At 39.1% G+C, this 24,552-nt stretch overlaps 2 protein-coding genes across 2 annotated transcripts in view; one reads left to right on the top strand and one right to left on the bottom strand.

The window, feature by feature from the left end:
- The first annotated feature begins 9,503 nt into the window (after nucleotides 1–9,503).
- On the top strand, nucleotides 9,504–19,440 carry LOC132130055 (liver-expressed antimicrobial peptide 2-like). Its single transcript, XM_059541670.1, has 3 exons — nucleotides 9,504–9,693; nucleotides 11,529–11,671; nucleotides 18,371–19,440. The coding sequence occupies exons 1-3, from the start codon at nucleotides 9,643–9,645 to the stop codon at nucleotides 18,414–18,416; spliced, it is 240 nt and encodes a 79-aa protein (XP_059397653.1). The 5' UTR covers nucleotides 9,504–9,642; the 3' UTR covers nucleotides 18,417–19,440.
- LOC132130054 (lysosome membrane protein 2-like) overlaps nucleotides 18,956–24,552 on the bottom strand; it is a 16,636-nt gene continuing 11,039 nt past the window's right edge. The window contains exons 9-12 of the mRNA XM_059541669.1: nucleotides 23,208–23,281; nucleotides 21,547–21,598; nucleotides 20,892–21,044; nucleotides 18,956–20,299 (exon numbers count right to left, since the gene is read on the bottom strand). Coding sequence (XP_059397652.1) covers nucleotides 20,270–20,299; nucleotides 20,892–21,044; nucleotides 21,547–21,598; nucleotides 23,208–23,281 — 309 coding nt within the window. The 3' untranslated portion in view covers nucleotides 18,956–20,269. The remainder of the gene's footprint in view (nucleotides 20,300–20,891; nucleotides 21,045–21,546; nucleotides 21,599–23,207; nucleotides 23,282–24,552) is intronic.

Genomic DNA, 24,552 nt, shown 5'->3' with positions numbered 1-24,552 from the left:
CCCGACGTTACCCGGAGTGGGTGGGACTGAGGGCTAGAGAGAGAGGGAGAGAGAGAGAGAGAGAGGGAGAGAGAGAGAGAGAGAGAGAGAGAGAGACAGAGAGAGGGAGAGAGCGAGAGAGAGAGGGAGAGAGGGAGAGAGAGAGAGAGAGAGTGTGTGTGACTGAGAAAGAGAGAGAGAGAGAGAGAGTGACTAAGAGTGAGAAAGAGAGAGAGAGAGAGAGAGCGTGAGAGAGAGAGAGAGAGAGAGACAGAGAGAGTGAGAGAGCGAGAGAGAGAGGGAGAGAGAGAGAGAGAGTGTGTGTGTGTGAGTGAGAAAGAGAGAGAGAGAGAGTGACTAAGAGTGAGAAAGAGAGAGAGAGAGAGAGAGAGAGAGAGAGAGAGAGAGACAGAGACAGAGAGAGTGAGAGAGCGAGTGAGAGAGGGAGAGAGAGAGAGAGAGAGAGAGTGTGTGTGTGTGACTTAGAGAGAGAGAGAGTGACTAAGAGTGAGAAAGAGAGAGAGAGAGAGAGAGAGAGAGCGTGAGAGAGAGACAGAGAGAGAGAGAAAGGGTTGTGTGTTTGTACTTGAAGGTGACCGATGACTGTTTTAGTGCTTCAACCAGATTTAACTGGAGCTTCTGTTGTGTGTAAATTCACAAATATATAAACACATTTCACCTCAGAGAACAAAAGAAAAGAAATGTAAATATAAAAACAGATTATAAAAATAAGTGTTGTGATCCATAAAAAACATATACAAAGTATTTGCCAATATATTTATAACTTATTCAATTATTTACATAAATATATTATTATTATTATTATTATATTATTTGATGTGTGTATATGAATAAAAAAATTATATATATATATATATATATATATACACAGTATATATGCTCTTTTCTACATTTCTACACTTGCTTCAAAATCTAGTTGTGTAACAAAAAGTGGCATTGTAAATATAAATATTGTTGTCTCTTTAAAAAATTATTTTTTGTCGCTTTGAAAAAATGGTGTGTGCTAAATGCTGTTGTTATAGAGGAGGTTCCTGTACCGCCTCCCTTGCACCACCAGAGGGAGCCATCGCCTGAATATTAGTTTTCCCCATGAACTCAATATCCCACAAGGCCACTTACCTGGGACTAATTGCACTACACCTGCACCTCATTTCCACACTCATATAAGCTGCTCTCACATACGCACTCCCATGTCTTGCCTTCCCAGAACGGTTTGACGGAACTCCGACTAAGTGTAGGGGTTTCCTGTTACAGTGCTCTCTTTTTGTCAATCAACAGCCGCTATTATACCCCTCAGAATCTAGCCGTATATCATTAGTTTGTTCGCTGCTCACCGGGAGGGCGTTAGAGTGGGCAACAGCAGTCTGGAGGACGGATGGATCCGCTTTACCTTCATTCGAGGCATTCCTTCAACAGTTCCGTGAGGTATTCGAACATTCTACAGAGAGAGGAGATGCTGGAGAGCAGCTATTAACCCTTACTTAAGGGAGGAGCTCGGCTGCGGAGTATGCTCTCTCATTCCGCACATTCGCAGCTCAAACCACCTGGGTCGAGGACGCACTGAAACTGCTGTTTCGAAGAGGATTAAGACCAGAGTTACAGTCCGAATTGGCTCGCCATGACGAGGGAAGGAATCTGAATGAATTCATTTGCTCTCACCATCTGAATTGACAATTTAATCTGCTCATGACTCTCAACACAAGCTCCAGTCCACATGCCTCACGAAGCGGCCAGAAATCAGGAACCAATGCAACTAGGAATGACCCACATCACGCCTGAGGAACGCGAAAGTCGTATGCAAAATCACCTTTGTCTTTACTACTTTCAACCGGGACATATGAGGACTTCTTGCCCTCTACGTCCGTCAACAAGGTCTCAACCGGTGAGTCAACAAACCACTAACACCCCCTCCAAAAACAATGTATTTCTGACTTCAGCACTCGTAGATTCGGGGGCAGTGAAATTTCATTTCAAGTGAGTTTGTTACTCAGTGCCAATTGACCCTAACTCCCTGTAACTCACTCTTGGCAGTGGAGGCGCTAGATGGACGACCCTCGGTGACGGGAGGATTCTCCAGATCACGGAGGAGGCCACGCTCCTTATTGGAACCTTGCATACAGAAACCATCCGATTCTGTGTCGTCAATTCATCCACTCACTCCATCATCCTTGGACTACCCCAGCTGCAAAACCATAACCCTCACATCTCCTGGAGAGAGAATCAAATTATCCAGTGGGATCCCTCTTGTCAAGTTCGCTGTTTGCCCAAGATTTCAAGAATCCACAGCAAGGCCTCTGACCCTTCTTTTCCGGATGTTGTCAGCCTAAACGTGCCAGTCGAGTACTCTGACTTAACCGAGGCCTTCAGCAAGAGAAAAGCATCTCAATTACCTGAACACTGCTCTGTAGACTGCGCTATTTACCTAATGCCCAGTACCGCACCACCTAAGGGAAGAATCTTCCCTCTGTCACAACCAGAATCTGAAGCAATGAAGCGCTACATCGAGGAAGAATCAGCCAAGGGCTTCATCAGACCTTCATCTTCACCAGCTTCAGCCGGGTTTTTTTTTGTTGAAAAAAGAAGGATGGGGGCCTGAATGATATCACTGTGAAGTTTCGTTACCCATTGCCACTGGTACCAGCCACGTTAGAAACGCTCAATCGGGCCAAATTGGATCTCCGCAACGCTTATAATCTCCTCCGCATTCGTGAGGGGGATGAGTGGAAGACCGCCTTCTCGACCACTAGCGGGCACTATGAGTATCTTGTCATGCCCTTCGGCCTAGCCAACAGTCCGTCTGTCTTCCAGTCCTTCATGAATGACGTCTTATGGGACATGCTTAATAAATGGGTAATAGTATACATTGACGACATCTTAATCTACTCTAACACCATGGAGGAGCATGTCCGTCCCGTCCGGTCAGTGTTAAATCGTCTCATCCAGCATCAACTCTATGCCAAAGCTGAGAAATGCGAATTCCACCCGACCAGTATATCATTCCTGGGTTACGTGATCAGTCAGCAGGGAGTCGCCATGGAGGACAAGAAGGTTAGTGCAGTTCTGGAATGGCCTTTACCTCAAACTGTGAAAGAGCTCCAGTGTTTCTTAGGATTCGCCAACTTTTACCGCCGTTTTATCAGGAACTTCAGTACTATTGCTTCACCTTTAACCACCATGAAAAAACGTCATACAACCCGTCTGAGTTGGTCCACAGAATCACATCAGGCTTTCAAAGAACTAAAGATCAGATTCACTTCAACACCCATCTTACGACACCCAGATCCCAAACGACAGTTCATTGTCGAGGTCGACGCTTCTAACACAGGGGTGGGGGCAGTTCTGTCACAACGTCATGGACAACCAGCCAAGATGTACCCATGCGCCGCTTTCTCTCGCAAATTGTCTGATGCCGAACGGAATTATGATGTGGGAAATCGTGAGCTTCTGGCTATGAATTGAGGGATCCACACAGCCCTTCATTGTTCTCACCGACCACAAAAACTTGGAATATCTCCGTTCAGCCAAACACTTGAATCCATGTCAGGCCAGGTGGGCACTGTTCTTTACACGATTTAACTTCTCTGTGACCTACCGTCCAGGATCCAAAAATACGAAAGCTCTATCCCGCCAAACGGAGGAATCAGTTCACACCACCCTTTCTGATAATATCATCCCGGAGAGTCTACTCATAGCCCCAGTGCAATGGGATATCCTGACTGAAATTGAACAATTTAACAGTCAAGAATCACCTCCAGCCGAATGTCCGGCCAATCTCACCTATGTTCCCGAGACCCTCCGCAAACAACTCATGACCCAGGTACACACAACACCCAGCTCAGGTCATCCCGGAATCACAGCCATGACACAACTCCTTTGAAACTGCTTTTGGTGGCCCACTCTGCTAACTGATACAATCCCATTCATTCGCAACTGCACCAGCTGCAACACGTCAAAGACTCCCCGACAAGTACTAGCCGGCCTTCTGACTCCGCTACCCACACCGCAACGACCTTGGTCACACATCGCTACCGACTTCATCACTGACTTGCCCAACTCACAAGGAAACACCACTATATTCACCATCATTGACCGTTTCTCCAAGCCTGCTGCCCTATTCCCCTACCCAAACTACCAACCTACTTTGAAAGGAGTCATCGCCCGAATATTAGTTTTCCCCATGAACTCCATTTCCCACAAGGCCTCTTACCTGGGACTAATTGCACTACACCTGCACCTCATTTCCACACTATAAGCTGCTCTGACACACGCACTCCTTGCAAAGTCTTGATTTGCATCGGCTGTCAGTTCTGAGCGTTATTACCCGTGTTTTGTTTTCCTTCTCTTGACCCTGGACTGTTTCAGGTTATTGATTGTTCTCTGCCTGCCTCGACTTTCTGCCTGATTTCTCGATTCTGTCTCTGCCTCGCTCCAATTGCTCAGTTTGCTGTCGATTGACCCCACCTGTTTGACTATCCCAAATAAAGAGCTGCAAATGGATCAAACTCTGTCTGTTTCTTCACAACAGCTGTAATGTAAACATAAACTATATTAAAAATATTAACCAAATGCACTGAATATGATATGAAGCATATGACAAATAATAAATGTGTTTTACATAACATAACACTACAGCTATGAGATGGTACTAAAAGAGCTTTTTCTGCAATATGCAAAACATAATTAATTGTTTCTTTCTTTGATTTTGAGGAGAAATGATTCCGGGAACAGTCTCACTATTCACGCATTTGGGAAAAATGTGCAGCATTGTGTTTCTTTAACCCTCTTTAAATGTTTCAAGAGAAAATCCTTAAAAATGTTGCAAAGCACACTTATGAAGCAGCTGTTTTCAACACAGAGCTGTTCTAAGAAATGTTCAGCGAGACGAAACAGCTGCAAACTTTAGAAACAAACCCAAGGACACTCTCTCTCTCTCTCTCTCTCTCTCTCTCTCTCGCTCTCTCTGATAATGCAATAATCAAAACTTCTCTATTCCTTTATATTTTGAATTCTAATTTTGCCCGACCCCTGTTGCATCTTGACATTCTCATGCGTCTTTTTTGAGAAATGTGGGAGTGTGTTGATTGTCAGCGGGCAGTAAAGGGGAAGTAACCTTCATGTTTCATACAGACTGAAGAAGAAAGCCGACCTATGACCTCTCGAGGAGGGGTCAGTGGAAAACATCAGCGCAGCCAGGCGTGGACGGACCGCTCAGAGAGAGCGAGAGGAGGAGCGCTGTTCTTCTGGTCAGTCAACACATGCAGATGATAAAGCTGAGCACACACATTACACTACACACATCTGACTAGTCATCAACACAGAAACACACACACAATTATATATAGATGTTTCTGCAAAAAATTGTGTTGATTTAAATTTCATAAAAAAAGAAAACATACAGAAAAAAGTACATATATATATATATATATATATATATATATATATATACTGTATGTGTGTGTGTGAGAGTAAAATATAAACATAATACATGTAAAAATTATATATATCTATTAAGTATCTATTTCTTTAATATATTAAATAGGATTTAAATAAAATTTAAAAAAAATTAAATAAAAAAAGAAAATTAAATCACATTAAATAAAACATAAAATTGATTCAAAGATCAATCATGTTTATTTTCTTTTAAATAAGTTTTAAATTAAAAATGTAGTAAATAAAATAAAATAAAATAAAATAAAATAAAATAAAATAAAATAAAATAAAATAAAATAAAATAAAATAAAATAAAATAAAATAAAATAAAATAAAGGTTAATTCAGGTTAACTGGGACCTGTTTTCCCATTGGGTTGACAGAAAAATTACCCAATTATCCAAATTAACCCTAGAATATATGCTTTAAATATAAATATCACAAACAATGCATGTAATGTATAAAAATATATATTTTTACACAATGAAAATCTATTTCAAGGATCAAGACATTTTTTACTGTGATATATTTACGTGAGGATTAAGGTCAAGTTAGCTTGCGTCTCTCTGGTTTTAGACTGTGAATCAGAGAGCTGTGAGTACAGAGGTCGTGTGTGTGAGCAGTGAAAGGTCAATTCAGAGGTCACACCCTGCATTCAGCCTTTTACCTGGATTCTCAGAGGTCATGTGATGCAGCACTTCCTCTTCACAATCACACATTCCAGAACAGTGGGGAGCCATTTCCGTGGTTACGCCTGACCTCCATACAGCCCATAATCGCTCTCGGTGAAAGGTGTGTGTAGAAACATCTGATGTCTGACGCCTCCTGCTGGAGCAAACAAGAGATTGTTGGGTTACTTTATTGAGTATTTCTGTTATTAACAACCAGATAAGTGAAGGTTTGCAGAGAGTTCTTATAAACCAAATGTGATTCATCTGCTGATTTATTCAAGGAGCTTTAGAGGTGTTTGTATGCTGTTCACTGTTTGTGAAGCCACAGGCTCCTTCATTCAAACAATCCAGCGCCGTCGTCACAGAGACCAACAGGAATGTCCCAGGTCTCGTGACGAGGGGCCTCACTAAGGTCCTTTACAGTACAGACTGATTAGTGCCGCAGTAGGAGACCCATGAGAAACAGCTTTGAAGAAGTCTCTCTGCTCATGCATTTATTTGATGCATAACACAGTAAAAACTGAAATATTTTTACTATTTAAAACAGCTGTTTTCTGAGTGAATCTCTGTTAAAGTGTAATTTATTTCTGTGATGCACAGCTGTATTTTCAGCATCATTACTGCATTCTTCAGTGTCACATGATCTTCAGAAATCATGAAAATATGATGATTTGCTGCTCATTTCTGATTATTATCATTAATGTTGAAAACTGCTGCACAATATATTTCAGGATTCACAGATCAACAAAAAGTTCAAAAGAACAACATTCATGCGTCCCTGCTGAATAAAGTATTGAATTCTTTGAGTTCACTGCTTGTTTTCATTATTTCATGGAAAGCATCAGTGTTTTGACTCAAAGGCCCCCTGCTGTCAAACATAATATGCTTTAGGACCCCATAAGGACTAAGAAATGTGCTCTGGTATTAATATTTCTACTGTACTTGACAACACTGCTTGTTTTTAAACTTTTCCATTAACTTTGAGAATTTCTGTATTAAATTAAATAGCCATGATGTTGTTATTCAAAAATATTTATGATTATTAATCTAATCTGAAGTGTGAAACAAACATTTGAAAGAAAACAATGCTACAAAAAATCAGAAGTATACAGTATGTGTACAGAGCAACAACATTTATAAATATATAATAATGTCTGATTTGATTTCAAGATCAAATTATACTATATAAATGTATATTATTTAAATTATTATTTATTACATTTAATAATTTCTTGAATAAAATATGCATAACAATGACAAATTACATTAAATGTATATATAAATATATTAATACATATATTAATTTATATATATGTGTGTCTGTGTGTAAGAAATGTGTAAAAAATTTACATTAATTATATAATTGTATAATTATAGCATTTTTATATAATATAAATAGATATAGCATTTAATTTCTGCTATAGTAATTAAAATAATACACATTACAATAACTCAATAGTGCAGCTCTGCCCTCTCACCTGTCAATCATTTCTCAGTTTTCAGTGTTTAGCAGATTTTGAGCTTCCATTCACTCACTGAAAGATTTCTTGGAGTGTTAATAGCAATGGACACCATCGGGCCCCTGCGCTGCGGGACGGGGCCTCCACACATTCAGATCAGATCCTCCATTGTGTGACGCGTCTCTTTGATTTATTCTTGACTTAAACAACAACAGATGTTCAGGGGCCCAGATGAGAACATACACATACATGAAACAAACACACACACTACTATAGGGCTTCAAGGGATCATATTTGGAAAACGTTTCCTGGTATTCAGAAAAACAATGATGGGAACGCCAAGCTAGTATATATATATATATATATATATATATATATATATATATATATATATACATATATATATACAGTACTGGACTGAGCATAGAAAAACAAAAACTATATTATCATCCAGTGACTGTAAGGTATGGATGTGTTAAGATGTTATACACATTAACATCATGATTTTTTGTTAAGCTGTTTTGAAACAGTATTGTAAAAAAGTAATTTATGGATAAATGTGAATGACTGACTGACATCGGATGAATCTTAGCTCTGAATGATAAATGGGGAAACACCAGGCTCATCACAAGATGAAGGTTAGCATCTACACACATCACACACCTGAGCTTTACCTGAGGTCAAGTGGTGCAGAAGAACCGAGCCCTAACTATTCACAGGTTATCAGAGGCAAAACAATCAGGAACGCTGTTACCATGGTTACCAATGTCCTCCATGCATCCCATAATAACAGTGAAGGTTGCATCCAGACCAACTGCAGCACTCCGTCATCTAAAATTACAAACAGTACTGTCAGTTTAATCCGTTAACATGAGAACTTATACAATATGATTTTACGCTCAAGAGTTTTTTGAGCTAATAAAATGCTGACACTGATAAACATTGAAATATAATAATAAACAATTAGTAGTCAACAGAGTTTAAAATAGTCAAATTATTGCACAAGCTCAGAATTACTCAAGTCTCTCTTACAGAGCAGAGAACGGCCAACATGTGCATGTTATTAAGAGAACGTGTGTGAACATCATCATCTTCTTCATCATCATCCTCATCATGAGTCATTGAATGAGTCTGCAGTAACACTGCCCTCTGCTGGACAGGTGAAGAGAAGCGGCCAACTCCTGAACAACAACAACTAAAACACATATCTAATCACGTTTTGCTTTAGTTTTTAATTATTACTCAGGATTTAATCAGTTTTAGTGAAGGATAAAAGCAAGTGAAAATGACTTTTTCCACAACCTGCTCTTTAAATTCTGCCAATCAGAGAGGATATATATATTAGACTGTGTTTTTCCAAACCTGTATGAGTTTCTTTCTCCTGTTGAACACAAAAGAAGATATTTTGAAGAATGTTGGGAAACAGACAGTTGGCGGTAGCCATTGACTTCACTTACCAAAATATTGTCTTATATGTTCAGCAGATGAAAGAAACTCATACAGGTTTGGAAGAACACAAGAATGAGTAAATGAAGACAGAATTGTCATTTTTGGGTGAGCTAATGTTAAATTTCATTATTTTGCGAACATTACAGGAACGTTACTTTTGAATGTTCTCTGAATCAGTAACATTTTTTTCAAAAACATCACATGAATGTTCAACTAAAACTTCTGTGCTAATGTTCTGAAAAAGATTTTTTCATATAACTTTGAATGAACGTTCTATTAACGTCACAGACGTCATAACTTCCAAGAGCCATTTTTCATCACTGCACTATTATTCTAATATTATATTTCGCTGTAAATGCCGACTGCTGACTGGGAATCCTGTGGGAATCTCAAACAGAGCTCAGCTTGGACTTTGAGCAGGTAAACATGAACACAAGACTCAGAATATGAGGGTGATCTAGCGTGTGTATTTGACTCTGGTCCTCCAGCTCATTATAGGGTCTTGTGTCCCTTGCAGACGTGGACTTGTCCTCATTTCTGCTGACCATTGATCTCTGATAGTCTTATCAGCTTCATATAAAGCGCATCCGGCTGAGTCTCTGTCGCACTGATAGACGTTCAGCAAGCCTGAAGATGAAGATGATCGTCCTGACCGCTCTGCTGTCTCTGCTCCTGACCTCACAGGTACATCATCTCACAATCACCAATCTGACACCATCAGAGACCAAACAACTCACTAAAACACTGGACAAACTGCTGCAGAAACCAGTATCTTTAAGACTTCTGGTGGAAGTCAGACATGCAGAAAATACTGAAAGTTTCAAATCTACATTTAAAAAAAAAATATTTAATTAATCATTATTGATATTTACTGTTTGTTTATTTAATTAAAATAGTTTTTTTTATACTTTTTTAATGGTTAATTACTTTTTGGTCTGATTTCTTTCGAATTTTTTATCCTCGTCTGTAAAGCACTTTGAATTGCATTGATTTCTTTGAAAAAATGCTAAATAAATCAAATCTGATCGACTAGAATTGCTAGTGAATTTCACAAAGAATTACAAATAATCTGCAAGTAAGATGTTGAATTAAACATGACGTTTTGAAGTAGAAAAACTGAAATAACATTTATTTTCTTATACAATGTACTCTTATAATCTCTGTTTACTTCAAGAAATAATTTTTTTACATTGTAATATTGATAAAATAATACATTATAAAAGACAGCATCTGCTATAATGTCATATATCTGTCTTTTATAATGTATTATTTTATTTTATATATATATATATATATATATATATATATATATATATATATATATATATATATATATATATATATATATATAATGTCATTAAAGCCCCTTTAATTTGTGACTTTTAGCATGCTTTTAATAAAGTGCTGGAATTTTTTTTCTTCTTCTGTATCTGATCAAATCAACTAATTTTTTCAAATGTGACATATGTGAATGTTTTTTTTATATATATATATTTTTGAAGGCAAAAATTTTTTTTTATTATCTTGAAATGCTTTAAAAAATATTATTATTATTTGTATATTTTTAAATATTAAAATAAATGGCCAATATACTTCAGGATTTTTTTTTTTTTTGTATATTTAAAATATGATTAAATTATTATTATTATTATTAATTTATTTTTGCCATTTGTGTTTACTCTCATAATCTACAAATAAGACAATAAGATAAAAGATCAGTTGTGCATATTGTCAGTCATAAACCACACCATCAGCTGATCTGGAGTCAGTTGCATGTGTGACTTGATTCTGAAACAGGATCATGTGGTAATGTTTCCTCCAGCTGGAATAACAGGGATCTCATCTCATCAGTTTCCTGTGATTGTAAACTGACGCTGTGTGATGGACTGAAGCACTTGTTTTATTCTACCTGCTGCTTTTGTTTGCACATGCAATGCAACGCTTCTGTAAATCATTGTCTGGAGTTGCACAATGTCACTCGCAAATGTTTGGGGTTTGACCGACCTTGACAGCTTTCTAAATTTAGTAGTTTGAGAGTCTAAATTTATACATTTGGGACATAAGTTACTTTCGAAATTACAATGAAGATTATTCATTAAACATCTGCATATCTTCTCAGTACAGGAACCAATTTCTGCCATGAAATAATATGTGTGTGTGTTTTTGTGTTACTGTAATTTTTTATCTAATAATTCAGGCTTTTTATCACAATTGTCAGAAGAAATGTCTTAATTGTAAGATATAAACACATCTGCAAGAATAAACATTGTTGGTAAAAGTCACAATTACCTTTTTTTTTTTTTTTTTTACACTTTTTTTTATTCAGCAAGACAATTGTGAGATTGGACAGAATTGCAGGAAAATAAGTCAGAATTCTGAGTCCAAAATATGAGACAGAAGTCTAGAAGTCACTCGATTTGCCTGTCTTTTTTGTTTGTTTGTTTATTTAATGCTAAATGTAGTGATCAAGTCTTTAAGTTGGCAGCAATGGCCATGATGAGCTGAAGGTCTCTCTGTAGGTCCAGCCGGCACCCATAGACAATGACTGGGCGACCGGACTGATCCATCGGGCCAAGCGCTCGTTACTCTGGCGGTGGAACACTCTGAAACCCGTGGGTTCTGGATGCAGAGATCATTATGAGTGTGGAACCAACTACTGCAGGTGACCAACATCCCCAAACAAAACTTTGGATATTTTTGTATACAACCCAAATTCCGGAAAAGTTGGGACGTTTTTTAAATTTTAATAAAATGAAAACTAAAAGACTTTCAAATCACATGAGCCAATATTTTATTCACAATAGAACATAGATAACATAGCAAATGTTTAAACTGAGAAAGTTTACAATTTTATGCACAAAATGAGCTCATTTCAATTTTGATTTCTGCTACAGGTCTCAAAATAGTTGGGACAGGGCATGTTTACTATGGTGTAGCATCTCCTTTTCTTTTCAAAACAGTTTGAAGACATCTGGGCATTGAGGCTATGAGTTGCTGGAGTTTTGCTGTTGGAATTTGGTCCCATTCTTGCCTTATATAGATTTCCAGCTGCTGAAGAGTTTGTGGTCGTCTTTGACGTATTTTTCGTTTAATGATGCGCCAAATGTTCTGTATAGGTGAAAGATCTGGACTGCAGGCAGGCCAGGTTAGCACCCGGACTCTTCTACGACGAAGCCATGCTGTTGTTATAGCTGCAGTATGTGGTTTTGCATTGTCCTGCTGAAATAAACAAGGCCTTCCCTGAAATAGACGTTGTTTGGAGGGAAGCATATGTTGCTCTAAAACCTTTATATACCTTTCAGCATTCACAGAGCCTTCCAAAACATGCAAGCTGCCCATACCGTATGCACTTATGCACCCCCATACCATCAGAGATGCTGGCTTTTGAACTGAACGCTGATAACATGCTGGAAGGTCTCCCTCCTCTTTAGCCCGGAGGACACGGCGTCCGTGATTTCCAACAAGAATGTCAAATTTGGACTCGTCTGACCATAAAACACTATTCCACTTTGAAATAGTCCATTTTAAATGAGCCTTGGCCCACAGGACACGACGGCGCTTCTGGACCATGTTCACATATGGCTTCCTTTTTGCATGATAGAGCTTTAGTTGGCATCTGCTGATGGCACGGCGGATTGTGTTTACCGACAGTGGTTTCTGAAAGTATTCCTGGGCCCATTTAGTAATGTCATTGACACAATCATGCCGATGAGTGATGCAGTGTCGTCTGAGAGCCCGAAGACCACGGGCATCCAATAAAGGTCTCCGGCCTTGTCCCTTACGCACAGAGATTTCTCCAGTTTCTCTGAATCTTTTGATGATGTTATGCACTGTAGATGATGAGATTTGCAAAGCCTTTGCAATTTGATGTTGAAGAACATTGTTTTTAAAGTTTTCCACAATTTTTTACGCAGTCTTTCACAGATTGGAGAGCCTCTGCCCATCTTTACTTCTGAGAGACTCTGCTTCTCTAAGACAAAGCTTTTATAGCTAATCATGTTACAGACCTGATATCAATTAACTTAATTAATCACTAGATGTTCTCCCAGCTGAATCTTTTCAAAACTGCTTGCTTTTTTAGCCATTTGTTGCCCCCGTGCCAACTTTTTTGAGACCTGTAGCAGGCATTAAATTTTAAATGAGCTAATTAAGTGGATAAAAGTGTAAAATTTCTCAGTTTAAACATTTGCTACGTTATCTATGTTCTATTGTGAATAAAATATTGGCTCATGTGATTTGAAATTCCTTTAGTTTTCATTTTATTAAAATTTAAAAAACGTCCCAACTTTTCCGGAATTCGGGTTGTATTATACAGGTGTATATTGCTCAGTAGTACATGTTAGCATTAACTAAAGCTAACAAATGAGAGCTTATTATAAATTTCTACCAAATATGCTGGTTATGGAAATATTCTATGAAAAGGTTTAGCAGACACGATCATTTAGACAATGAGAAGAGAGTGAAAACCAACTAACACCACAAAACATGACATAATTAATCAAATCAATTGATAATACTTACAGATGTTAGATGTTTTCCCGCCAATAACTGAATGACGTCACAACTGGAAGACATTGGAAACATGAAATATGAACATCCATTCAAACAAAAGTTGATAAATACTCACATCATTGTGATAGAATATGTTTATCCTTTAGAAATGAGGCGGGGGGGGGGGGTATATTTAGTAGGCAGACATAAAACGAATTACTGTGACTCGAAATTCAAAACCGAATCGCATTTGAAGTGTTTCAAACAATCGATTCGCTTCATTTCGTTAGGGTTTTTTGGCGCCCTGAGAAACGTCTCATCTTTACATGATTGTGTCGACATAAAAAACCTCTACATTGTGATTCGATTCGCGAGCGACTCGAAGCTGAATCGCATTTGATGATCCAAACACGAGATTCGCATTATTTGGCGCCTCACGAATTTACCGCGAAATGACGATATAAATAACATAAACGATCTACCTACATTGTCACCAAGTACACACACACACACACAAAAAAAACACTTAATCGCGTTTGAAACGGATTCAAACACGCGATTCGCTTCATTTTGTCAGGTGTATACACCGCCTTATAAAAAAGGATTTTTGGCTTGCTTAGAAATGCGAATTACGTTGTGTCGACACAAAAACATCCATGATTCAAACGCGTTTCGCTTCATTTTGTCAGTGTGTATAGCGGATCACATGTTTTTTTTTTATTTCACCAAATAACGCTATAAATAACATACAAACGATCTACATTGTCACTCATTACGCAAATGAAAAAAAACTGTTTGATACAAATACACGATTCGCTTCAGTTTGTAAGGTGTGAACGACAGTGTTGGGGAGTAACTAGTTACATGTAACGGCGTTACGTAATTTAATTACAAAATTATTGTAACTGTAATTAGTTACAGTTACTAAGAAAAATTGAGTAATTAAATTACAGTTACTTATGAAATTTTTTACGATTACAAAGGGGGTTACATTTGAATATTTACACACATCCACATACAGATTTAACTGATTTCTTTCCCAAATTGCACTGACTATTCTGAGACATACGCCCTAATAATTTCCGGGATGCGGAAGTACAGTCTGGTTCGTAGAATCCAGTCATAAAAACGGAATGCCTAACGCGGACGGAATATGCCACATTTTGGATGACTAAATCAAAAGTAGGTCAGTACACTTGAATCAAAACATGACATCGACTAGTGTCTGTGAATATTAAGCCATAAGAATACACGGCCATTCCCGTGACAGCGCGCTTTCGTTCTTGGAAAAGAACGCAGGGCAGTGAGCGTTTTTGTGGGACGCGAAGAGGTTCACCTCCGCCCTGCCAAATCTCTCCCACAACAGCCGGACTGTTTGCGGGTGTAGAGACCATTCGCCCGTAGGAACGTTGCCTCTGGACAGCCTGTCTGGACCCAGATTCTGTAGCCCAGGCACATGCACTGCCCTCAGCGAACGCACGTTGCACTGAGCCCAAACCAGGAGGCGTTCCGCTAGCCTGTACAGGTTTCAGGACCCGAGACCGCCCTGGCGATTTATGTAGGACACCACAGACATGTTGCCCAAACGGACTAAGACGTGGTGATCCTTGATTTGGGGACAAAAGCGCATCAGCGCATTCTCCACTGCCAGCATTTCCAGACAGTTGATATGATGGAGCTTTTCCCGTTCTGACCATAAGCCAAAGGACGGTCTGCCCTCGAGCAGCGCTCCACATCCCGAAGTGGAGGCGTCTGTCGACACCATCTTCACATTCGGGAAGTCCCCAGGCTTACACCTGATCGGTACCAGCCGTTCGCTGTCCAAGGTGCCCGAGCTGTGACACAGCTCTGATTGACCTTGTGATGCAGCCGGCCAGATGCCCACGCTCTGCGCGATCTTCAGCCAGAACTGCAGGGGGCGCATGCGGAGCAGGCCCAGCTGCAGAGCTGGAGATGCTGAGGCCATGAGGCCCAGCATCTTCTGACAGTGTTTGAGCGACACGGTCGCGCCGCAGCGGAAAGAACTCGCTGCGCGCTGAATGCCCATCACGCGCTGTGGTGACAGCCGCGCCGTCATGGAACACGAGTTCAGAACTATACCCAGAAACAGAATCGTCTGACTGGGGTTCAGCGAACTCTTCGCCCAATTGACACTGAGGCCGAGCTTCTCGAGGTGATCGAGTAAAACGGCCCTGTGGTCCACGAGCTCCGCTCGTGATCGGGCCAGAACCAGCCAGTCGTCCAAATAATCCAGCACTCGCATGTCTCTGAGTCTGAGAGGAGCGAGCGCTGCATCCATGCACCTCGTAAACGTACGAGGAGCCACGGAGGACTGTAAACTGGTATGCCTGACCCTCGAAGGCGAATCTCAAATATCGCCTGTGGTTTGACGCTATCTGTATTTGAAAATACGCGTCCCTCAGATCTATTGACATGAACCAGTCCCCTCTGCGAATCTGCGCGAGGAGTTTCCTGGTCGTAAGCATTTTGAAACTGCGTTTCATCAATGCCTTGTTCAGCTGTCTTAGATCCAGTATGGGCCTGAGACCCCCGTCTCTCTTGGGCACCAGAAAGTATCTGCTGTACAGCCCCCCCTCGCTTTGAGCTTGAGACACAGGCTCTACAGCCCCTTTGCTCAACAGTTTTTATATTTCGGCCCGAAGTATGTGTGCTACTTCTGTTTTGACCGTAGTTTCGACGCGCGCTGAAAAGCGCGGAGGGCGTCGAAAAAATTGTAGCGAGTAGCCTCTCTTTATAATGCCTAGCACCCAATCCGAAACCCCTGGAAGCGCTGACCATGCATCTGCATGAATGGCTAAGGGCTGGATGCGAAGCGCGCTCTGTCGACTGGGCAATGGCGGCGCTCGGGTGTGCTGCGCATTTGAGGCGGGGAGCGTGCTGATCACAGCGGGCAGATCGCTCCTCCTCGACCCCGTCCCGGCGCTTAACCGACTGGGGGAAGGCTGAGCAGGTCCCGTGGGACTCGATATGTCTGCGAGTAACTGTGGGCTGAGTGAGAGGTGAGAGCCCGGCCACAGCGGAACTCGTACACCGGCGCTTCGATGACGCAGCCATCGCGTGTAGTGCCGACGCAGCGTCATGCAGCATGCATGGATGGCTTTCCTAGGATGGCTTCGGGGCTCCCGGCTTCACCGTAATCCTCTGCCGCGGTCCCCGCGGCGCGGGGCGACGGCCGGTAGAGCGAGAACGGTGAAGCAGGGTGAACCTGAAGCTGAAGCTGAAGACGGTTCCGGAATCCGCTGGAAGCGATGCTTTTACGGCGCCTCAGCGCAGCGGAGAATGCAGGCTCAGAGAAAAAGGCCAGGCGAGTCCTCAGAGTCACCATGGCAACAGCTCGCAGTGGGGGCATCCGCCATCAGCAAACGCGAGCGCTTCATGATCTTCACCCAGGCAGGAGACACAGATGACGTACCGGTCTCCCTCGCTGAGTGGGGCTCTGACGAGCCGCAGGAAGGCATCTTAAAAAAGACGCAAGCTCTTTTACGAGTGTGTGTCGCAGGGCGAACACACACACACATAAAGAACAGCTGGATATAACAGAATTGAAAGGATATAGGCGCCGGATAGCGCAGCAGGAACGGTAGTGGAAGGCGGCGATGCCAGCAGCTTCAGAATGGCTCGTCCTGCTGATGTGCTTTCTCAGACGGCGCTTGCTTCCTCCGTGATCCAGCGATGCGTGAGCTTCGCTGAAGAGATGAAAAATCAGGTGAGTCAGCCTTTTCGAGCTCCTTTTATAGGTTGGGCCACACCCGTTTCGGCGGGAACATTATTGGTCTGATGTTGCATCAGCCTGCGCTCGATAGGCTGTGCAGTTGCCGCAGAACAAGCCAATGAGCAAACGAGCCGTCTCGCCTATGGCTGTGTACTGCTGCAAATGCGCTTTACAAAAATACAAAATTAAGGATAATTTTTTGCTTCAGTATTTCATGAAAAGAGACTTTTCCCGTAGCGTCTTAGCTAAGACGCAGTACGAGAGAGCTCTCATAAAAGAACTTTTAATTATTTTGCATGTCCCCAAATTAAAGATTTAAACCTTTTTTATGTCAGGTCCATACAAAAAATAGTTTTGTCCATGAATTTGTTTGTATGAGTTTGAATTTTCCAGTCTGATTTTTTTTCCCAGTCCGCCCCTCCTGTAAATTAATGGCAAAGAAATGGTTTCATTTACTACACATAGGCCTACTGAAGCTCGCAGTGTTTTCAACCTCTGCCGCCTCAGTATAGGAGTACACGAGCACATAAACATAATTTCTAGAACTGCTTTGTGTCACTTAATGAGCATTTTACTTATTTTGAGAAAACTATCATCATATACAGAGACAGCAGTTTCAAAAAAACACCAATGTTTCAGGAGTTTATTACACAGAATACGTCACATGCTTATTAGATAACTGTATTTAAGTTGATGTACATGCTTTTATTTATTATTCTTTAATTTTCACAAATTTAGAAAAGTAATCAAAAAGTACTCAAAAGTAATTGGTTACATTACTTTAATAAAGTAATTGAAAAAGTTACACTACTATTACATTTTAAACAGGATAACTTGTAATCTGTGACCTATTACATTTCCAAAGTAACCTTCCCAACACTGGTGAACGGTGCCTCCCTAATCACCCTTTCACACAGAATAAGCTGTAAACACAGATAAGATTAATCATACATATATATATATATATATATAAAACTTCTTACCACTGCATGAATCAGCAACTCCACAGCGATTCCGATTTATGCTACAATTAAGCACAAGAGGGAAACATTTTCACACATTTTGTATGTACTGTTTTTTATGAGTGGCACATTTTTATGCTTCCAAATTAACCTACACACTTTCCTTCTCTTTCAGGAAACACACTTGCTCCTTCAATAAAGCTCAACAGGCGTGTGACTGAGGCCAAATGATTATGGCACCAATTCAAATAATGGAAAACAAAATGACTAAAATTGTGCATCCCTTGATTTCTCAAACATCATGACCTACTTACATCTAACAGAACATTTAAGACATCTAAAGACTTTAAGATCTACACCAACCTCAAGTTTGTATTCAGGTGAATCTCACCAAGAAATGTCCAGGTCATATTAAACTCCAAAATCTGAAGCATTCTAATTTATTTGTTTTTTGGCCTGAAATATGACCTGGTGTGTTTTTGACATATTCCCCCATTCAGTAACATGTCTACAAGAACTCCAGTTTCATCATCAATCTTTTATAGTTGTACAGATCTTGATAAAGTGTAAAATATTAACTTTGCATCTATAGTTTCTGATTCAGATTCAATGAGGCCGATTTGTTTGATCTGATAAAATACAAACACACATGGCAAAAGAATCTGTAGCAAATCGATTTCATTATCAGCTGCAGCTTTCAGAAGAATCAGGACTTTTATTTTGAAAATATCAGACACATGAAGTGAGATGGTGTAACATATGCTTTTTTGTTAAAATGTTTTATTGTTTGTCTCATTTTTATTTAGTTACATTAATAGTGCAATATTTTTTTAAGCAAAACAGAGACAAAAATACTCGCATGATGAAATAAATTCACAAAAAATTGAATTTAAACAAATGAATCATTCATGAACATCCTTTTTTAAACCTAAAACAGTTTGTTTTCAGCAGACATCATCGTTGAGTCTTAATTCATAAACACACTTCTGACGTTATCATTTAACAATCATCATAATTATGAGATTTAAACAATATTTCCACCCTGGAAAAGGTGCATTTACATTTAAGCTCAGACCGTACCCGAAACGAAACTAAGCAAGCCTCAAATCTTCCCTTTTCAAACTTAAAAAACACCAAACCACTTCAAGAATAAAACATGAAATGAATCAGGCAGGACTTGAGCTTTAATAAACACAAACACAAATAAAAACTAGCCTTCGCTGACAGATAAGTGCATGGAAATGAGTTAAACGAACTCTGAATAAACAAAGTTCAAGCTATATCTTCTCAATGCGGTGGTAATACTATACTGGAGAGACCATGAAATCAAGGCTGTTATTCTACAGTTGCGTATTGAGTTTAAATCTTACTTTATCGTAGTCATATGTTAGAAATATGGTAAAAGTGTTATTAATTGACTCTAAAAACATTATTTAGCCAATGTTCCATCAAAAGCTTGGTTTGCATCTAAGAAAATATGGCAGAGGAGAAAACAAGTGCAAATACATCATAGCAGCAAACCAAGTCATTTGGTCATTTAAAAAATAGATTTAGTTATTTTAAAATGATTGTGTGGCACACTATTGACTGCCAGACTCATGTGAAGTGTACCAAGACTTACATTATTACTGAAATCAGACTGAATTAGCAACGCTGTCAGTTTATTTGCCAGATTAGCTCATTGCAGTTGCATAAGTGTATAAATATAGTTGTGACGTGTACAGGTGAAATCAATATCACGAGCGGTGATGTGTAATGTGTTGCATCACGTCTGCCGTCACTCGATTAGTGTTTTCTGATGTACTGTAATTCAGTTTTTGGACATAAAACTCATTGGCTAATTTGGACACACATGCACTGTTTGGTTCTGAGATGATCAGTTGTCTAAAGTATTGCATTAAATGGATTTAAAACACGTTTAGAAGATCCAAAGGCCAGGTGACCTGAGACGAACTTTGCACTTTGAGTCGTCTGCCGCATACACCGATGCTCCTTGAACCTAATCAGGACTTGTGAAAATTAAATCAAGCTCAATGTCTAAATGCATGTTCGTTTATCATGATGTCCGGGGAGTTTATGAAACCAGGGGCTCCTGCTCGGAGTTCTATGACAAAAAAAGTTAGAAAGAGACATGAATAAACAGCAAATGCAGTAACAATCAGCATTGCATGTAGCCTTAATGGAGAAATGCAAACAGAGAATGTATTGCAATAGAAAAAGGGTGATAAAAGATGACAATTTTATGCAATATTTATGTGTGCTGTGTATTTTTATGCTTATTAGACGGTCACACAGTTCACTTGTCAATGCCAATTCTATTAGAATCAAATGTGACTCAATTCTACTGTGCATTTCACATCAATGAATTATAGTTTTTATACTTGTGGCTGTGAAAATAAATATGCATTGTTTATCTTTTTTAGTCAAACAATGAAAGGTTGGGAAAACTCTCATTATGAAATAAATGTTTTTCTCCAATGCATGTTGGCCACAATTATTGGCACCCCTAGAAATTCTTAGTATATTACCCTTAGTATATTCCCATTTATATTAATAAATGTTTTAGCACACCAGGGTGACTAGAAGCATGAAATCATCCAGCCATGACTTCCTGTTCCACAGGATTTTAAAATATGAGGAACACAGAGGCCAAATTCCCACAAGTTTTGGTGAAGGAGGTGATGTGTGAGCCTCACCGTTGGCGTCTGCTGGCGGCACATGAACACGATGAAGATGACGCCTAGTAAGATGCCTACACTGATCACTATGAAGGGGATGTTGATGATCACGTTTGCCTCTGTAACCACCGCGTACAGCTTCTTGGACGATTCCTCGTCGATAACGACACTCTAAAATTGAAACAGGATAGCAGCGTTTAGAAGATAAGAAGAGACATATTTCCTGATATTTCACCATATTTCACCTATTTTTACATCTCAACAAAGCAACAAATACACACGAGACAGAAGTGCTTGATCCGTCTGGAGTGCAGCAATAATCAGAGTTCAAATCAACTAAGACGCTTTACAGGAAATCATGATGTTCAAATATCTTAACATCTTCATGCCTCATAGTTGTGTTTAGCAGATTACAGCTGGATGATTATAGTTCAGCGTTGTGACAATCCATAAATTATATACAGTATAGTTGAGGTTTGCTACACAGTATATACTGTATGGCTTTATGTGATTGAAAGTGAAGCTTTTCAGTTAATTTCCTGGGAATCGAACCCATGACCTTGAGTTCAACTATTTGAACACGTCAGTAACACATGTTTTGACACGCAGACAATCCTGACATGCTATAAAAGCTGTGTAGAAAGATACAGATGACGACTTTCTAAGACTTTACCTCATTAAGGTACATCACTGGAAACACCAGCGTCTGGATCTTCTCAGTTTGACTGCAAAACAAAAAAAGAAAATATGGATCTGATAGTATGTGATGATGTTTAACACCAAGGTTATTTTACTTAACTAAAATTGTAAAAAAAAAAAAAAAAAAACCTTTTAAACAAAATCTAAAGAAAAGTGCAACCTTAAAGAATTTGTTTTCTGCTAGTTTTTACATTTCTTATTTTTGTTTAAACATAAAATATTTGAATAACAATAAAAAATAAAAACTATATAGATATATTAAATAAAATCAATTACTAAAATTTAACTATAACTAAAATTAAACTGAATCCATTATGATTTACATCCATCAGCAAAGGTTTGAGGTATTTTATGTAATAAAATACATAAAATTAAATATTTTTTACATTTTATTTCAGCTAGTTGCTTTGGCAACATTTCTTATTTTTGTTTAGTTTAACTTGAATTACTAAAATAACTACTGTAAACTAAATAAACTAAAATTATATATAAAAACAATAATAAAATTGACAATAAAAAAAAATGACGAAAACTAAATAAAAACGGCAAATACAAAAATAAAAATAATTTAAAATATGAACTAAATCTGTAATGGTTTGTTAATGATCCACAGACACATCAGCATTAGTTGAGGTTTGAGACGAATGGAAACACACACACACACACACACACACACACGAAGAAGTCTGTCAGACACACACAGATGAATGGGACTGTGGGAATTCAGCTCACACACGTGACTCACACTGATAATTACAGACAAGGAGAGATGTTTTCCGTTCATACGCTCATGAGCAGGATTTATCTGCGCTCTCAGATAGATCACATTTCATAACCAAGCCAACAATCTGTCGGCTGACGAGGGACGTTTGGCAGCGTTGGGTCTTTGGTCACGTCATTGGACCACCTGACCCCCAAACAGACTCGAAAACTGATCCGCTCGCTTCACGTCCTAAAATAACTCCAACACGCAGCTGTCAATCATTAAAGCTGGACTGACCTACTTCAGGTCATTATTCAGGAGAGAGTTACGTAATGACCTCATGTAAGTCTACAGGGGGTCTCCAAACACACCTGAATCAATCAGAAATAGTTCTGGCCTAAAAATATTCCATCTGTGTTCAATTTAACATTAATGACATCTAACTATCGGCCTTTGACAGTAAAAGAGTGTCAATTCAATTAAATGCATCAAAACCAATTAACTGGAGAACAACAGTCTTCAAATGACAAGGTAAAGAAAGTGAAATTACATTTCTGGTAAGTCCACAAAAACCTGTGTTCAAACTGTGCTTTATTAGACTATAAACACACGGATGACACCACAAACATAGAGTCCATAGAGTCAGAGGCTTTAAAAATGGCAGGTTTTGAAGAAATAATAAAATATATTTTTCAATCTGTAATTCAATACTGAAAAAAAAAAAAAAAAAAAATGTAAACTTTCTTTTCTTTGTAAATTGTGTTTTTTTTTACTTGAATGTTGTTGGTTTCAATACCACATTAAAAGTGGAAAAATATCTTGATTATCTCAAAAACCTGCAACTTTAACGGGTGTGTGTGGCCACTTTATTTCTAGATCTTGTTGTTTTCAGAAGGAAAAAACATGGGGTCACCTGAGAGACTCGTCCTCACCTGAATGCTGGGATCTGATGCAGGTAGACGTTCACCTGAAGACGCTTCGCACCCCGAAGCAACAGTCCAGTGAGCTGAGAACACAAACACACACTACATCAACATCAATACAAAATCAGCTACTGACTGCTGGTTAACCTGATCAAGTACTGGGTGTCACGAACTGCTGGGGCTTTGTGAGATGATCAATACACACACTATACTCATACACACACACACACACACACACACACACACTCCACTCATTAAATACACACACTATACTCATACACACACACTATACTCACACACACACACACACACACACACACACACACTACACTCATTAAATACACACACTATACTCATACACACACTCCACTCATTAAATACACACACTATACTCATACACACACACACTATACTCATACACGCGCGCACACACACACTCCACTCATTAAATACACACATTACACTCATTAAATACACACACTACACTCATTAAATACACACACTATACTCATACACACACACACTATACTCATACACGCACACACACACTCCACTCATTAAATACACACATTACACTCATTACATACACACACTACACTCATACACACGCACTCCACTCATTAAATACACACACTACACTCATACACACACTCCACTCATTAAATACACACACTATACTCATACACACACTCCACTCATTAAATACACACACTATACTCATACACACATTACACTCATTACATACACACACTACACTCATACACACACTCCACTCATTAAATACACACACTATACTCATACACACACTCCACTCATTAAATACACACACTATACTCATACACACATTACACTCATTAAATACACACACTATACTCATACACACACTCCACTCATTAAATACACACACTATACTCATACACACACTCCACTCATTAAATACACACACTATACTCATACACACATTACACTCATTAAATACACACACTATACTCATACACACACTCCACTCATTAAATACACACACTATACTCATACACACACTCCACTCATTAAATACACACACTATACTCATACACACATTACACTCATTACATACACACACTATACTCATACACACATTACACTCATTAAATACACACACTATACTCATACACACACTCCACTCATTAAATACACACACTATACTCATACACACATTACACTCATTAAATACACACACTATACTCATACACACACTCCACTCATTAAATACACACACTATACTCATACACACATTACACTCATTACATACACACACTATACTCATACACACATTACACTCATTAAATACACACACTACACTCATACACACGCA

This window comes from Carassius carassius, chromosome 47 (genome assembly GCF_963082965.1).
Source record: "Carassius carassius chromosome 47, fCarCar2.1, whole genome shotgun sequence".
NCBI classification, from domain to species: domain Eukaryota; kingdom Metazoa; phylum Chordata; class Actinopteri; order Cypriniformes; family Cyprinidae; genus Carassius; species Carassius carassius.
This window is presented reverse-complemented; position numbering and strand designations above follow the sequence as displayed.

Excerpts from the sequence above, each read along its gene's own strand:
- LOC132130055 (XM_059541670.1), top strand. The coding sequence starts at position 9,643 with ATGAAGATGATCGTCCTGACCGCTCTGCTGTCTCTGCTCCTGACCTCA. Across the intron at positions 9,694-11,528 it reads CTCTGCTCCTGACCTCACAG|GTCCAGCCGGCACCCATAGA; the intron begins GTACATCATCTC and ends GTCTCTCTGTAG. Across the intron at positions 11,672-18,370 it reads TGTGGAACCAACTACTGCAG|GAAACACACTTGCTCCTTCA; the intron begins GTGACCAACATC and ends CTTCTCTTTCAG.